The 18,912-nt window shown below is 37.1% G+C and overlaps 1 protein-coding gene across 1 annotated transcript; it reads left to right on the top strand.

Moving 5' to 3' along the window:
- Window positions 1-926: 926 nt before the first annotated feature.
- Window positions 927-2,500, top strand: LOC115764410. The gene is made up of 2 exons (XM_030707408.1): window positions 927-1,393; window positions 2,317-2,500. The coding sequence occupies exons 1-2, from the start codon at window positions 927-929 to the stop codon at window positions 2,498-2,500; spliced, it is 651 nt and encodes a 216-aa protein (XP_030563268.1).
- The last annotated feature ends 16,412 nt before the right edge of the window (window positions 2,501-18,912 follow it).

The raw sequence follows: 18,912 nt of genomic DNA on the forward strand, positions 1-18,912 counted from the left end.
AACAATGCTCCAGGTTCTGCCTAATCATCCTCTTATGCAGCCCTTTTATAATGCGCATCGTATCGCTTGTTCAGTTTATCAATCTGGCATTAAACAATTTAAGAATCTGAATTTTATTTGAAATATTTAATAAATTATCGCCGTTTTATTATATAATTATTCTTTGCCAATATGAGTGTGCCTTGATAATACAAATTTCCCCTTTTTATATAATTATTTCCTTCGGATACTATTGAATTGTATTATTTACAGATTTATGTGCTTGTCATGTTTATGCCAAGAACATATATACACCAGAATTTAAAGCAAGGGCTAGGATAAGCATAGATTCTTAATACTAGCCTGGAATTTGTTTACATTAATAACCGATGTAAGTTAAAGAGCTTGTGCTGTCTGACCCATGCCGTAGGGCTTAACAAGTTCAGTTTCAAAAATGCAATCTCTAGGCGGTAAAAAAGTTGTTCAAAGCCTTTATATACAATATTCGACGTTAGTTAGTTAGCATTATTATATATATTTGCTGCATAATTGCAAAAGTTGCAAAGAGCAAACTCATCTCGTGGTTGTGCACTTTCGTAGCCACAGTCGAAACTGAATGACCGCAGTCCTTCTTTTTGTCATATTACTTAATGTGTACGATCTTGGGCAAACAAGCGCATATGCCTGTGGGGCATATATGTTATGAATATATATGTATGTATACACATCTAGTTGGCAACTTGGCATATATTGATAAAAAAAAAAGAAGAAAGTGGACAAAAGTTTCGCACACGCAGCTCAAACAATGCGAAAAGCTCAGCTGTGCGGTTCATTTTAATTTGGTAAAAAAAATTTTGAAAACTGATTTTGCTGAATGATTTTATTTATTTAACTTTTTTTTTTTGTTATCTTATATCATTTCAGAGACGAAGTTCAGCATAGCCACGATGCGTCGCTCCTCATTTACGCCCGTGTTCAATTTGAGCACTCAAGAGCCGCTGATTGTTGTCGAGGAGTCGCATGCCGTTGAGGATGGCGATGAACTAGAGGGCGCTGCTGGGGGCTTTGATCCGAGTGCCACCAAACGCAGCAATAGCGATGATTCGGAGCCGGACTCACCAGTTAATCCGTATCTGTTGTGTCCCTTTCCCGATATGCAGCAGAGACGCAAGCATTCGTTGCCCTCATTGCAAATAACCGAGGGCATCACCGCCAGCCAGGTGCGACGCCTATCCGAGGTGGGCGGCGAGACGGGCGGCATCAGTCCCAAGGAGGTCGAATTTTTGGCCACCCTCTCGCAGAAGTCAAATCCGACCGCAGGCGGCCGTCGACACTCAGTGGTCACCATATCGGCTGTGCCGCCAACGCTCTTCGGACGCAATCGGCGCGAGTCCATTTCCGCCGTGTCGTTCAGGTAAATGACATTTTTATTTACGCTCAGCGCCGAGCTTCTCTGCCACTTAAGCCAGTAATTGGAAGTTTTGTGCGCCATTAGCGTTGAAAGTGCAGGGGCGCCGACCAGCAGGCGTCAAAAGCAACAGCAGCACCAGCAAAAAGAAAGTCTGGCACAACAGCAAAGGACATGGCCTCTTTGACTCACGCCTAATTGAATTACGCCGCCGGCTGTTCAATGCTTTTGTGCTGTGCCAGCAACAATATTGGTATCCCAGCGATAGCCTTATGGGATTGTGCTTGAATCGGGCAGGTCTCAAGTCTAAGGCAAACCCAAAAACGGCTCAGCTTAAATGCATAAACTGCTGACTGATTGCAACAACATGTATCAAAAGTACAAGATGCACGTGTTTTGTGAGCTTTCGCATATAATTCATTTTTTATGTGGCCTGCCCGTCTCTAGCCAAAAAAGAAATATCTAGAAACTAGCAAAACATCTTAGAAACATGTAGCTTGAAAATGCTTTTATAAGAGAGCTTTATTTCCGAGCAATTGTTCCTTTAGTTAAGGTTCAAGCTAGCAATGCAATGAGGTCAGCAAACACAGAAAATGTGTTGGCAGTCTCAAAAGTTAAATGTTAAATCAGAATATTATAAAAAAACATAGTATATGAATAAGTTCCTATTTTGAATCGCTTGCAGTTAAAGTTTGACTTTCGGTTCATAATAAAATACAAATACCGATTCAGGAACCGAACTGGTTCGGTTCAAACCCCTGCTTAAGATAGCAACAATGTGGTACAGTAGGGTATCAGATTGTCGGCTTGGGGCTGCTGCTAATCCCTCCCGTTCTCATATTTGTTAGCTGCCAGGCGAAGAGAGCAGAGGCAAGGTCGATTTCTGATCGAATTATAAATATCTCAACTATTTTCTCTCTACCTTGCAGCGGCAGTCGTCGTGGCAGCATCATCGGCGGACCGCCCCTAACCGATCATCGCGGCAGCATACACAATTTGCAGCTGGACATCATGGACGGGATTGTGCAGCAGCGCAAGACGCGCAGTGGCAGCGGCGTCTGGACAGCACCTGTGCTCCAGGAGGCGGACAGCAATGTGCCCGTCCAGACATAAGCGCCAGCAGAGGACAATGGAAGACAGTTGGGAGCACGTGCGCGATATATGAAAAAAAAAAAAATGAAAAGATTATTAATATTTGTTTTCATCGAGTCTTTACCCATACTCGAACACTACCCACTGCAACCCCCTTACCCCCTCAGTCTCGCGCTCATTTATTCCCGCTTTGTCAGTCAACATCTCTTTTTATTTGAGAAAAGGAAAACATCGCGACAACGCATAGAAAAATCAACAAACAAACGGCAATTGTGAATACGAAAATAAAAATGGAAACCGCGTCACGTAAATGTGGAAAATGAAACTGCGGACAGGTTGAGAAATAGCTGGGCGATAAGGATAATCCACAGAGAGGAAAATAGAGAGGAAAATAGAGAGAAAGAGAGAGAGAGAGAGAGTGTGTGCAAAAGCTAGTTGAAGGACAGAGCCTGCAGCTGCCTTCAGCGACGAGTAACAACTGTGAATGCCCTAGTTGACAAAACAGCTCGACTATGAGACACCCTCTAGACGGGCTATTAGCCGTTTATTAGTTAATCTGTGCTGTGCATCATCAAGCAAATCATGTTTTTATCCACATTCGCATGGAAATCTAAACTCACACATAACACACCAACATGCCACACACACATACATTGAGACATGTAACACACACATTTCATAAACTTGCTTGGTAAGTAAGCATTTAATACATATTTACATATACAGTTAAGTATCGAGAATCCCATGATTATATATCGAGTACACGGTATTACACAAACCTCCCATGACCGAGAAAAAAAAACATTTGAAAAAACATCAGAGGCTTATTTTGATGGAGCAATTTGCACACCTACGTTGAGGTATGTCCTCCTCCGGCCCCCGCCTACCAAACCCATTTGCATTTCGCCCATAGCCATTAATTTGACCAAAATGGCGCTGGGCAAAGTTTACAAAAAAAATAAAAAAAAAAGCCAACGACGAACTACCACCCTATTAAAAAACGAGCATTTCCTATGCTAATGATATTAAAAACAAATAAAAACAATTTATGTTAAATAAGCAACACAATATTCAAACTAGCTATGCGTTAAATATGTTTGTGCATATTTATAAAGACATAAAGATGTCATGTCAATAGATATTTTAAAAAATTTGAGATTAAATTGTCTACATCTAAAAAAAATAATCGCGATTGAGCTGAGATTTTTTTTTTTGGACATTATAATTCTAACGAGTTTCTATACAAAATTGTCTGCAGCCAGATAATCAAATACTTATTATATTATTTGATTTATTGCTTTATATTATTTATCATTTTTAACCATTTAAAACATTATTTTACTTAGTATTATTATACTTATATATGTATTATATTATAATATCTATTGTTTTTTACTATTTATTATATTTCATTTTATTTTTATCAATATTATTTATACGTTTATATTATGTATGTGATTTTATTATATTATTTAATATATCTTTTTTAGTTATTATTAGTTTTTAAAATTTATTGTATTATATTATTTTATGTATAATATTTAACGGAAATTATATATTAATTAATTATAATATGGAATTATTAATTACTCTCTAAACTTAGCCCTATTATGCACATATTTCCGGGTATATAAACAGTTACATTTCAAACCTAATATGATATATAGTATCATTATGGCATCTAATATACATTGCTTAAAGATATTTTGACTGGAAAAGTATGTTGGGCAAGTTGGTATTCTTCTTCTGTAGGGAGTTTTGCCCGGTGTGCTTTTGAGTGGAAATGTTAACTTTTGATAGTTTCATTTAATCCGCTTCCCTTTTTAAGCTTGCGTCACTAATTGCATTTTATTCGAACCCGAACTCAGAGTGCGACAAGAAATGCAGGTGAAATAGTCGTTGCATTTATAATATGACTTCGCAGCATAACATAAAATGTGCACAGAATGAACGCAGCCTCGACCTAGCTGCATCAAGGGCAGGTCAAGGACACCTGTGCCCAACTATTACTACTAGCCATACACACATACACACATAGATATACACACACACCATTAGTGAGACACACGCAGTTTGCTGCATTTCATGGCCTGCTGCTGCTGCACGTGGCCCACATGTCGTATGAGTAATATGGGACACTGCCTCAATGCCAATGCCAAAGTGAATGTCGCTTTTAATGGCCATCGTTGTGTTCGCTGATAAAAATGTACAACCCCCCGCTCTCCAAACTCTCCCCAAGCCAAGCAAACAACCTGCATTCACTCTGCCCCATTTTGCAGCCGCAATAAAGCTAATTTCATGTGGGTGGTGGGCGACATTAATTGATATGTGTGTTAGGTTTGCATTGCTCGGCTGACTAATTACGACAATCAAAATGCAATTCCAGTCGTTGAATGTGTGCTGTGATGTCTCCCTGTCTCTGTCTGTGAGTATGTGTGCGTACAATGTGTATTTGTGACGTTTTGCAACCGCCAGTAATTGGCATTTTGACGGCCAACAACAACAAAACTGTTTCCCCATGTATAGTTTACATAACGCGTTCAATAGACTTATCAAATATTTCTACATGGCAATCATTCTGCCTTCCAAAATTTAAATACAAATTATAATATGCTTACATTGAATAATAACAGTAACAATTATAATTAATTCGATTATCGTAGTAAATAAACATATTTACGCTTACGTAATAAATAAAAGTTAAATTTCATTATTTTAATATTAATATTTGCATATAATAAAGTAGATTGAAATGAAATTTCTTCTAAAAGTTGACTTAAACCAGGCTCAGAACAGTTCTGAATTCAGCTCAAGCCATATTTAAAGTACACAAATCATATTTTAAGCTCTTCAAACTATTCTCATAATTTTTAACCAAATACAAAATAGTTTCATACAAATTTATAGCTTGATTTAACTAAACCCTGAAAGGCTGCTTGCAATGAACATGGGAAGTAAACGTTAACAAAATTGATTTAATTTCGGCATAAACCAAAAATGTGTTGTCGAAGCCAAAACTTTGTGCATAGTGAGCAACTCAAATTAGATAATGCAAAACAAAAGAAGAAGGTCATACCAAAATCATTGAAGCAGTTTAATCATAATACCAAACTATTCGCTTAGTATATATAGACTTATGCATATTCAGGAATTGATAAGTTAATATGTATAAGTCCCAGCATTTATTTGTTTGGTGTTGATTCCTAACGACTAGAGACAATCCAGACAAAACAGAATTGAATTAACCACCGCTCGATTACCACCAGTTTAACTAAAACTCGTACCTTTTGACTGTTTATTGTAATTACTAAAAATATTTGAAACAGCAGCTCTCGCTTCTGCTCACTCCCTCTCTCTCTCTCTCTCTCTCTCTCTCTCTCTCTCTCTCTCTCTCTCTCTCTCTCTCTCGCAGACTCTTTAGAAAGTTTTAGCCCTCATATTCACACACACAGACACACACACACGCACAAACTCTCTAACTCATATACGGGCATATACCAAAAAACAAGAAAAACACTTGCAGTAATTTTGTATACCCTCAGGTGTTTGTTTTAATTCCGAACTACAAAATGAACTATAAGCCAAATGTAATAAGAACAACAAAGCTAATAAGAAACAACTTGCAGAAGGCTACAAAAAAAAAAAAAAAAATGAGAAAATAAAAATAAAACAAAATGTGGCATATAATGGAATGCAACGTAATTAGAAATTCTGTTGTGGCATATCACATACTTTCAACAATTGAAATCTGTGTATTTTGAAAAAAAAGAAGAAAAAAAAAACCCCCCAAAAGAAAAGTGTTTTAAAGTGTTTGTTACTGTTTTGTTAGAAGATTAGTAAATTGTGAGATACATAAAAATTCATAAAAACGAGAGTTAAAATGTACCATGTACCTAAACTTTAAACCTATGTACAACTATATAGCTAAAACTAATTTACCTATGAGTACTTTTTACTACTATTGTTAGACTCTAAGTGATTGGCAACCGGAAATCCTGTAAGCAGAACAATCAAATCAACAATTGAGCACATATATAAATATATATATAGATATATATATACAAATCAAACCGTCAATCAATCATACAAACGTTCAATTAATCAGTCAGTCAGTCAGTCAAACAATCCGTCAGTCAATCAGTCAGCGCCAACATGTTCATTGAACTCGGCTTGCTGCCTGCCCAGCCCAGCAGGTCAGCAGGCATTAGTTCGAGCCCACAAGCGATTTCCCAAAAAAGTACATCAATATTTCGAACCTTAACTGTTGCTATCGGAAAATTGCAAAAATGATAATGAGTTTTCTCTTCAATTAGTCTCGATGTTGTCTCAGCGCATGTATCTAAATATAAAGCATAGTTGTTAGGCAAGTTTGTTTTTAATTCGTCAGCATTTAGTTAAATTACATGATCCATCATTCGCTTAGTTTGTACATAATGCTAATTGTTCTCAAATGCTCCCAAAGCACTAATTCGTTTTTCCTATTTTTGGCGCAATCCAAGCGCAATCTGTGCGCATTCTTCAAAATTATTCACCAGAACGAAAGAAACAAAATTTTACTCCAGAGTCTACTGTACTTTGAATTCAATCTGAACGTATGTGTACTAAAAATTTACAAATACATATGTTAAACCCTTTGAATGCCTGAAGATTCCTGTCATAGGAAGCCTATCATATGTTTGAAATATGATAAAATGTCGCTGGACGACGTAAAAAAATGAAACCAAATTTTCCTAAAATAAAAAAAATATATATATACATAACAATTTACATACATACACAACACACAGATACAGACATGTGCAAATGCAAAGGCGAACATAAATACCTTAAAGCTTAGTCAAGGATAATCACAAGGAAAGAGCTCTTAAAATAAGAAACAATATGCTATATTGAATTGTCTAGAATTTGTAGAGAGAAGATATATATATATATATACACATATATACACCTATATGTATACATATTGATATATATAAAACCTATTGTCATAACGCAAGAGCAATCAATGTTTAAATTTATTAAATGTTACAACAAGTTTTAAATAACAAATATACATACACAATATATATATATATATACATATACATACAGTTAACTAAATATATATGTATACACATACGCACATGTATGCTATATGTATATGTATATATATATTTACGACTATAACTTGTAACCAACCTATGCTAGCGTTACTCGTAGATGTGTATTAAAAGTCGTCAAAGTCGTAGCAACAAAAACCGAAAACAATTAAAAAAAAGAAAAAATTATTGGAAAAAAAAAAAAAATAATCAACTTCAAGATTATGTGTGTGTATAAAAATCAAAATACAAAACGAACAACAAACACTAATGTCGGACGTCTTAAAATTGACGCTTTTTGTTGTTATTTTTTGTTGTTTGTTTTTTTTTTTCAGAAAAAATAAATATAAATGTGTGTGTTCTTTGTCACTAGCGTATGGTTAACAAATGTATATCAATATTACGTTTGAGAATACTCGTATTTTAATTATATATTTATTAATAACAGGCAAACAGAATACACATTTAATTAATAACTATAACGATTACTTATATTAAATTTAAGCGAGCGCCAAAACGGCCTCAGCATACGCATTAAATAAAGAAAACGATTTCCTTATATTAACAGTTCGGCCTCTCATTGCGTATACGACGCGTTAGCAGTTGCAGCTTTTGGGCCCATTCAATTACTGCTATTTTACATTTGCTTATACGAAAATATCGCTACAAACCACTCTAGAGCTTTAGGTCCTTAAAGCTGTTCTCTAACCTGTCCTCCAACCTGTCGGTGCTTAAAGCTTAACAGAGTGCACAGCTTGGCGCCAGAAAAAAAGCTCATTCAAAGCAGTCGCCTTCATGCGAAAAGCTTTCAAGCTGGCTTGAAAACTTAATTGGGCTTGGATAACCAAATACTCCACACATAGATGGCGCTCTGAAAAACGATTTTGCACCTAATTCTCGTTACACGAACATGAGACTGGAGCGCACGCTTATGCATCTGGCATGCAGATAATAAACGACAAGCTAATACCATGCTCTACAACTAACAACTTGCCGATCACATGCAACAACTATTAATAATGTACGACAAATCCCGACTGACATAGCCCTAAAAATGAAACACAGCAACAAATATATGCGATAAGCAGCACGCCATCTAATTTAAATGTTTATAATTAAGCGTTTGAGCAACAGGTGTATAATTCGACCTTGGGAAACTACTTTTGTACCTTAAGTTCGCAATTGTGTCTGGAATTAGAGGAAAAGAGTTTGTAATAGATAAATTAATCTGCTCTGCGAAGCTGGGATAAGTATTAGCAACTGTAGAATATCTAGGGCTTGGGGAAGTGCAGCTATCTTCGGCACGCCGAAGCTTAAATGCTCTTCTAGACACAAGCGGAACGTCTTTGTAGATATGTGTGGAGTGAATTGTAAAGTTCACAATTGCACAGTTTGGCTAAGATATTTCACAAAAACATAACATTTCTTATCCAAAAGATTATTTTTTGGCGGTTGTACTAGAAATGAAGGACGGAGTGTCATAACCTTTAACCTGTGGGACAAGTTTGTATAGCATGAAACAAATAAATGGTTGGACCTAGCTAGATCAACTCGACTGTTGAACCTGCTTAAGAATATATATATTTTATGTGGTCGGAGATGTTTCCTATTAAGCGTTACACAAATTTATGACAAAACCATAATACCCTCTATAAAAGTAGAAAAAAGATATCTCTTTTTCACTTTCACTTTTTTTTTCCTAGTTTCCTGGATAAATATTCTTCGTCAAGCCTATTCCTCATGGCGATATCAGTTTGCCTTTGTGTAGGTGTGTCAGGAATTTTACGAGCGAGGGCTATCAAGTAATATTTATATATATATATATATATGAGATTGTATGAAATAACAGTTTTTGCCACTTTGGAAGGCGGTTTTAGGGCGTGCTTACAATATTTGTGGCTTGGTCTACAGAGGAATGCATCAGAAGTTGATGTCAACGAAAAGTCTAACATTTTGTTTGGGGATTCTTTAAGACACGTTTATAAGTTAACTACCCTGTGAATCGACTATTGCGCAGTTGGATACACTTGACTGATGTTTTTATACTCGCGCATCATATAAAATAAATTGAGGAATCCTTAAGTGGCAGTTTAATATTCAATGCCTTGCGGTAACAGTTTTGAAGTGACCAGCTCAAGAAATACGCAAATACGCAAGAAATATTTGATTTGTAAGCAGAGTAGCACGCAGTCGGATACACACGACTTGAATGTTCTTAGCTGTTGGATTATGATTTTCAAATATTATGTTTCTGTGTGTGTGCGCATGTATGTGTGTGTGTGAGAGAGTATTTATTTGTGAGCGGGTCACACATTCGTTGACCTTCGGTCACGGCATAATTTATGGTTCTGCAAGATTTGTTAGCTGAATTGTTGATACTTCAAGCACGAACATTGTCGCATGCCCAAATGTGCCGAGGTGGTCGGGGAGAGGGGATAAGAATGTGGAAATGGAAAAGTCTGTCTCTGGAACACCTTCTGTTTTAATTGCTTGCTAAATATTTAAATGGAAAAGTGCCGGTCTTACCTGATTCAATTGTTGAGTGCGAGAAATTGTTTGTTTTATTTCTAAATAACTCGTAACCGTTGGTGATGTCACTGGCCAACCGCTGCAACTGGATTGGCTTCACGTACACCCTACAACAATACTGGCCATATGTGTTTTGATCATCAGGCTGGCAATTTCCAGTCATGCTCACCCCTTTACGGAACAAGACCAAAAGATAACCAAGTGAATAAGTCTTTTCGGCATACTTAAGAGATTTGTTTCCAGCCGATTGTTCCTTTAGTTCGAGTTAACTATGTAAGGTGTTCATGAGATATTGAAAAAAGGAAGAAGTTGACCATTTTTTGTATGAACAACTTCTTTATGTCGATCTTCTTATTCTTATTTTTCGTTCAATTTCTTCTTTGGAAGTTTATGATACAGTTCTCCGATGTTCATAAGACTTAATTCATATGTAAATATCCTAGTTTTAATAATAAGAATCCCAAGCTTGAGCAAGCTATTTTAAGAAACAAACTTGTTTTTCAGGCAAGAATATCAGGATCTATGAAAAGATCCTTCCTAGTGCAGCCATATGATACATTAGTACGATACTTAAAACAAGTTAGAACACGTTATTTAAAAAAAAATTGTAGCAATAATTAATCATTTTTCACAGCTATATGATATAGTCAATCGATGTTAATAGAACTATGAACATATATAGAGGAAACATATAGATATATATATAAAATCCCACAAGTGCAGTATTATGATGATAGCCTTACACCGGAGACTATATAAAGAGATGAATATCAACTAAGCTGTTGATATTCATCAATATATATATATATATATATGCCTCTTAAGGAGTTCGGAGAGACGTCTCTTGCTTTGTGACAAAATTATGGTACTCTCTGCTAGGGTAGCATAAAGTGTATGTTATTATTTGGGGCTTTATCGGGCTCGAATGTTTTTAAAGGGGTTTCTTGCGGGAATGAATGTGCGTCCGCAGTGCCCAGGCAAAATTAGAAAGAAATTAGCGAAACAGCTGCGCAAGTCGATTGACAAATGCCGCCATTTACTAACATTTGCGGCTCGTCATTTGGTTGAGCCCGCGCGCCGCACACCACCCGCCACACACAGAAGTCTACTCTAAGCAACCTGTTGCTGTCGTGTCATAGTTCAAGCCAACATGCTTGCACTATGCCGTCCAACGTGTTGCGAGCTATCTAACCAGCCGGCAATTGTTTTGAAAATGAATAGAACTCACACACAGGCAGCCGAAAATTGTGGGGTATTGGGGCTAAATAGCAGCACGAGCTGTACTTAAAAACTTACATATATATATACAAAAGAGAATATACAAATGAAGTATGTACAAAATCTAAATACTTATGTATATATATGTCTCTTTGCATGTGCAGACGATCTCTGATTTTCTAGAATTTTTCAAGGCAATCAGCCAAATTTATTGTGCGTCACTTTTAAACATAACTTACTTAAGTTGCTCTAAAAAAAAAGAATACGAAAAAAAAACTAAATAAATTCAATTGTGATTAGCCAGAAAATCGTGTATGTAAATATCAAGTCGCCAGCAATTGAGAGGTCAGAGCGCGGGTGTACGAAGAACTCTCTAGGCAATCACCGTAAATAAATATTACATTAAGATAACAATAAACTCAACAAGTTGAACTCAAATGTGTCAATTGGAGGCGCACTGCAACATAAGCAACAATTGTCAAAAATAATAACACAACACACAACATGTTGCATGCAACATGTGGCTCAAACAGACATAACAAGGCCGCCGTGTTGGGCTATAAGCCACGAACAGGGGTCGCCTAGCAGATTTCCACTATTCAAATTTAAAACTCTTTATATATATCAAGATCTATTCTCTCTATATATAGTTTATTTCTGTATCAATATCTACACTACCAGTAGTATATACATATCTTTATTTCTATATCAGATCAACCCTATATATATTTATTCTATTCTTGTATCAAAACCAACGAACTATATATATATTTGTATTTCTATTTCTTTCTCAAGATCTACTCTATATGTATATATATTCCATTTCTATATCAAGCTTTATCTATGCCTATTGTCTATCATCTAAACGAAAAAGAATACAAGCACACAACTTTGCTTATACAATTACATCAAAGGGTAAATCGAACTACTTAGTTTTATTCTAAACGCTGCACAGAAATTCAAAAAAAGGTTTACTGCTTGCATAAAAAAGGTTCTACTTTCTACTTTCTGACAAATATATCGCATTTGAACAAATTAACATATCGCAGGTGCAGCTTTTTTCTTTTAAAACAATTTTTGTTTTTGTTAAACAATATTGTTACTGTATTTGGATTTAACATATTCTTTACTGACATACTATACGAAAACATATATGCGCAATTTCGTGTTTCCCGCTTGTAAAAATTACGCGATATGCTTTGTGATATTTATGTTTGAATTAATTTTGTAATTTTGTGGAAATGGGCGACTTATCATTAATTTATATCAAAAAACTTGATGTGCTCATCCATATGCTTTCTGGGCTTAGACATGCTGCCTGTTACGTTCTATTGCATATGTACCCCATTTTTCAATTTCAATCCATCATAATATAAGAATAAGGTATATACTATTAGTGATTTGAGTTTGTCGCAATTTCAACGCATTCATGATATAAGAATATCGCGTACACTTTTTTTTGTTTATTTTTTTGTAAAGCATTTGAGCATGTCGCACATATACCCTATATGCCAATCTCTATGCATGCGGAGCATGAGAATGTCGTGTATGCCGTTTTTTTTTAACCATTCGAGTCTCTTGCACATATACCAATTTTTTTTTTCCAATTTCAATGGATAGCTCTGTATAGGTATATCATATTTCTTCTCCATATACATATCGTGTATGTCGTTTATTGTAACCATTCGAGTATATCGCCCATATATCTCCGTTTTAAAATTCCATGCATTCAAAATTTGAGAATAAAGTGCTTGCTCTTTTATTTGAGCATTCTAGATTCGTGCATGTTTATCCCCCTATATGCACTTATCCTTTTCCTATTTAGTTTATATATATATAATATATTTATAATATATAATATAATACAATAATATGTATATAATATATAATTTTAATTGTATAAATGTCAAATAGTTTATATAATATGCACTTCTGCGAATCGCAGTGCCGCCGACTGTGGCCCCCCGTTGAGTCGACGCCACTGTGCGACCGCAACCACAGACCAAGAGCCAACTGTTGTGCGTTGTTGTTGGCTGTCGCAGCGGGCGCTGTTGTTGTTGTCGGCAACGTGTTGCGAGGCCGTCGCTGGTTCTGTGCGGCTGTGTCTGGGGGTTCCACTTGGCTGCCGTTATGGCCAGCGTATTAGTCGCTCTCGGAGCGTTGTCGTGAACGGTTTAATAGCGCGGCAGAGCAAAGCCAGCAACGTGTGCACAACGTCGCCGTCTCTCTAGTGTTTTTGGGAGACATTTAAAACTTGGAAAACAGCATTAAAAAAAAAAGTATACAAATAAAAAAAAAAAAACACCAAAGTAAATGTTAATTGTTAAATTGTGCGATACGCAAAAAAGCCGGCAAATAATATAAATTGTTTCAAATTTGTATATTTTTTTTTTTTTTTTTGAGTTGTGAGTGTTAAATTTTGTTAAAATATTTTTTTGTTGTGAAAATGATTTCGCTATATTTTTTAAAAATTTTACGTGTTTGGCAGTGAAATTGTCAATTAAAATAAAAACAGGCTTAAACTTAAAAACAAATACATATATATATATATATATATATATATATATATATATGTATAGACTATATATATATATATATATATATATATATATATATATATATATATATATATATATATGTCTATGCATGGGTATATATATGTACAGAAATATGTGCATATTCATGTATCTATATATATATATTGAAAACGAAATACAATGACAGCAAAGTGGCAGCAGCGCATACGAAACCCAAAGTCAGAGCCAAAACCAAAAAACCAAAAACCAAATTTAAGTCCAAGGCGAAATTAAGCATAGAAAGAAAGCGTCGCAGAATTTGCTAGCAAACATTATTTCTGCTGTTGTTGTTGCTGTTGTTCCTGTTGTTTTTGCTGGCGGCTTTCGCCACTTTACGAGCAACTTCCTTTTTAGCCACGGGGCCAACGTGGAAAACCAGTCTTTTTAAAGCGCTGCCACTGGCACTGGTAGAGACCCAGACCCAGACCCAGAGCCATACCAACGGCTCTGGCCGGGAGCGTGCGCCGCAGCGAACCAAAATCAAAAAATACAACATACAAAAAAAAGGGGGAAAAAAGCCGTTTCCATTTGATCAAAGCGTCACCTAAAAACGTAAACAAAACCGTCGAGTGTCCACAATTCTAGCCAGGATAAGCGGCAGGCAAGCGGAAGCAAATGATTTGCAAATCTGCAGCCATTTGCAGCTAAGGTGAAAGCAGACAAACACACACACACACACACACACATACACACATACATAGAGACGGACAGAAAGATGGACGGACACAACAAATCGCTAGCCCAATCGCTGCTGGAGAATGTGGCTTAGAATGCCTCTTGGCTTATGATAAATGAGGCTGTAGGCCAGCGGGCCGTAAATCATTTTGGCAGTGCCATGACAATTTCACAAAGAATTATTTCACAAATGCGAAAGCTTTTCGCAATTTATGTAGTATATGCAACACGACCACAACGGCAGCAGAAGAAGCAGCATCGCCAGATTTCTTTTAAGTGTTTTGCCCAATTTTGATTTTTCGTAAACTTAACAAATTTTTGTTTTTGTTAATTGTTTGCGCTTCAGGTTGAAAATCAGGTAGAGCTTGTAGCGGGGGTTCCAGAACAAGCCAGTTCCAGCTCTTCAGCCGTCACTTTATCATATTTGTATGCACACATATGTACATATATAACATATATATATGTATGTGCATATACATGTGTATATGCAGATGTCGTCTGTCTTGCTCTATCTCTCTCTCTTTCTTTCTCTCTCACACACGACTCGACTCGGTTAGAAAGCCAATAAACAAGTTTCGTAGACTGTGCAACTAATTTTCTAATTTGACGTCGTCGTCGACGTCGACGCCGACGACATCGTTGACGTTGCCGATATTTGAGTGTAGCAAAAAAAAAAAAAAAAAGGTGGTCTCTGCCTAAAGTTGCATCTGATCTATGGTGCAGCCCAAGCCTCCTCCTACGCTCTTCTTACCTCATCCAACACCATGGTGTCTAGAGAGAGAGAGAGAGAGAGAGAGAGAGAGAGAGAGAGAGAGAGAGAGAGAGAGAGAGAGAGAGAGAGAGAGCGAGAGAGAGCGAGAGCGAAGCAAACGAAGCCAAAAAGAAACGCGCAAAGAACTTAAGGAAGCTTCGCTATTAACTCACATACATGCACACTCAGTACACACATGTATACATACATGCAAATGTGGGTGGGTGGGGCTTGGAGAGTTAACAGAGATTGAATCAGTGATCTGGCATATTCAGCGTGTGATTAATTGATGTGGCTCAAAACGAACTTAGCCTTTAGCCGGTTAACTGCGACGTCCATTTGAACCAATACACGAAACGTACAAGCAAAAGAGCAAGAGAGCGCCACAGAAAGAGAGAGAGAGAGAGAGAGAGAGAGCGCGCGCGAGAGAGGCTGTGATAGACAGTGAGTAATAGGAAAGGGAGCGGGCACAGAAGGAGCACCCAAAGTAATAGCCGAGGCAAATGCGAGGTAAGACAAAATGCCCAAGTTTATGGATTAGAAGTGGAGTGGAGCAGCATAGAGGGGCTACCAACTTACAAACGATCAACTTGATAATTATGATAATATTCATCATGATAATCATAATGATGTTGTGTATGAGTGTGTGTGTGTGTGTGTGTGAGTGTGTGTGTGTGCGTGTTAGTGCCATGAAATGAAACGAACGAGCGTGCAAAGCAAAAGCCTCAAGACACAAACAACGGCGCAGGCAGCCCAAAAGAAAGGTGAAAAGAGGCAAAGAGACGACAGGTTGGCGTATACATAGATGAGTATTATGATGACGACGACCAAGACGAGGCCCTCTCGCTCTCACCGATCTGCCGTTGGCACTCTCTATCCCTGTCCATTTACATACATACATATTTATGTATGATACCTGTTTGTCCACACACACACACACACACACACACACACACGCTGCGAGCACTGTATAGAATAACTATGCAGAGACTGTCGACCCGATTTCAAACAGCAACTACTACAACAACAACAACAAAAGAATGTGGCTTACAAAAGCAATGTCAAAAGTTGATCATAAGAACCAAAGTCAAAACTCATGCGTATACAAAATATATGTACATATATTTCACAAACTTCTATAAACAAAAAAAATAAATAAATTTAAGAAATGAATATCATACAAAATGATTAACAAATTGCATAAAATGCACGATGTAGAAAGCAAGCAAGAAAAGCAATAACAATCACAACAAAGATAAGAACAACGAAACGCGACGGTTTTTGCGCAGCAATCGAAACTGGTTCTGTATTGAAGGCGCAAAATAATAACTGAAGAAATTTTGAAACAAGCTCCAAAAAAATACGCATACATATTGAATACACATATGCGTATACATCTTTACATGCATACATGTGTACATGTATGTACAGCATATTTGTGTGCATGCATATATTGCTTATATTTAGCATAAGAGTGTTGGCTGTTTTGCCGGCGGAGCCACACCTGCAATTCGAGTGCTTTCCAACACTGTCAAAAGTAAAAGAAAATAAAAATAATACAAATAAAGAAAAAATACAAAAAAAAAACAAAAGACTTCAACGTCAGGCAACATACTTACTTGGTACTTACGTGTCTCTTGCGCCGACTGCGACGCCGACGTCGCGGTTTGTGCCGCCGCGCACAATCAGAGTTGGCAAGTCGCGACGTCGCGTCGCTGCTTCAGTTGCTTTTCATAGGCGCGCCGTCGCAGTCACACTCTTTTGAGCAGCAACGGCAGCAGTAAAACAACAACACGAGCTCTCTCACGCTGCCGCTCTCTCTCCGAGCGAATCGCGCGCGCAAGTTTTAATTTTCGTTTCGCGCTGTTTTTATTTTAGATATAACATACATAAATATATGTATATATATTTTTTTCGTTCGTTCATTTGTTCTTCCCGTAATTGTGCGTAGTCTTTTGCCAAGTTTTGTGTGGAATCTTTTCCTTTATTTCTTTTTTTTTTTTTTTTTTTTTTTTTTTGGTTTTTTGGTTTCGGTATCTTAAGTGTGAGTGTATGTGTATAAGCCGTTATATGCATACTCGTTTGCCTACCTGTTGCCGCTGCCGCTGCTGTTGCTGCTGCCTGCGCTCCTACGCCTATTCCACCTGACCGACCTGGACTACGGCACTGACCTGTCCTGGGCCGTGACTCGTTGCGGCAGGCCGTCAATTTGAATGCGACTTGTCCAGGATTCTTCCTGTTCGCTCTCTTTCTCCGTCTCTCTCCGTCTTTCTCGTTCTTTCTCACGCTCCCGCTCGCTCGGCCGCCCGCCCGCATGCCATTACGCCGGCGCAACTAGAACTTGGATTACAAGCACCGCAAGTGAGGAGCTGCCACAGCTGCCGGGCCCAGAATCTGACAGGTAAGCGAAAATCAAAACCCATTTGACAGCAGCGAATGTGTCGCCCTTGCGATTTTCGTCTTGCAATTTCCGTCTTTAAATTGAAAACGTATCGAGCATAAAGAGCGACTTTGCCGCCCACCGTCCTTCCACCCTGCCAACACTCTTCAATCTAGGGGAAATCCTTTTAAGTTGTCCAATTGCCGTTAAACGACAAAAAAAAGAAAATATAGCAAAGATTTGCATGCGCTCGTCGTCTGTCTGGCAACGCATTTCAGGACCACTTTGCCAGCAGTTTCCTTCACCTACACCTATCTGCCCCGAGAACCCAACCCCGCCCTCATACCGCCCACTTGCTTTACACTTTATCGGTCGAACGGTTAAAAAACAGGTGGAACCTCATTCTTGCCCGTCCTACTGCTTATTTTTATTTTTCCTGGAACTCGCATACCTCCGTACTTAAATTGGAATATTCGAGTTTAATTCAAGTAAAATTTTTTTTTAATTTTTAATATAGTTTTGACTTTGATTGATTTTAAAGGGAGCATATTTTAGATAACAGATTTTATATGTTCAATTTTACAACGGCTGAGAGTCACATCTGAATGCCTCGGCAAGTCTTGTTTAATTAAAAAATTTATTTTCGTAAATAGTTTTCTAGTAAAATAGACTTATAATGAAATACAACCAACCATGGCAGGAACATAATCCCTATCCCTATACTCTTCTGAACTCGTGTTTCGTGCTTTTTACGTATAATACATGCTTATAGATGGTATCAATTATATATATTATTTACAATATAATAATTTATATAATTTGTAAGATAATTATTTGTGTAATATTATTATTTTGATTTTGTTGATTATAATTCTTCGGTTAGCTAAATGTACTTTAAATAAATCAAAATACTTTTGTTTGTAAAGTGAGAACTTTCTGCCAAGACGGTATCGGTCGTTCGGTTCAAGGTTCCAACTGATGCCTAGACTTAAGATTCGGCTCGTGAATCAGTTCTTTTTATATAAGTTCAGGTTCGCACATTGTTTCGTCACATTTCTTAATAAAATAATGTGGTTCAGTTCCTTAGCCAATTTATAAATCTTATGGATCGGTTCACAAAAAAAAAAGCTTGACGAACCGAACCTTATGCCGAGACTTGAGTTGGAACCGTGAACAGATTCAAACTGATTCGTTTTTATACCCTGATCTATATGCAATTTCTTTCA

Source organism: Drosophila novamexicana, unplaced genomic scaffold, assembly GCF_003285875.2.
Source record: "Drosophila novamexicana strain 15010-1031.04,08,12 unplaced genomic scaffold, DnovRS2.1 tig00000820-arrow-pilon, whole genome shotgun sequence".
NCBI lineage: Eukaryota > Metazoa > Arthropoda > Insecta > Diptera > Drosophilidae > Drosophila > Drosophila novamexicana.

Coding starts and splice junctions, on each gene's coding strand:
- LOC115764410 (XM_030707408.1), top strand. CDS start 927: ATGCGTCGCTCCTCATTTACGCCCGTGTTCAATTTGAGCACTCAAGAG. Junction 1,394..2,316: donor ATTTCCGCCGTGTCGTTCAG/GTAAATGACATT, acceptor TCTACCTTGCAG/CGGCAGTCGTCGTGGCAGCA.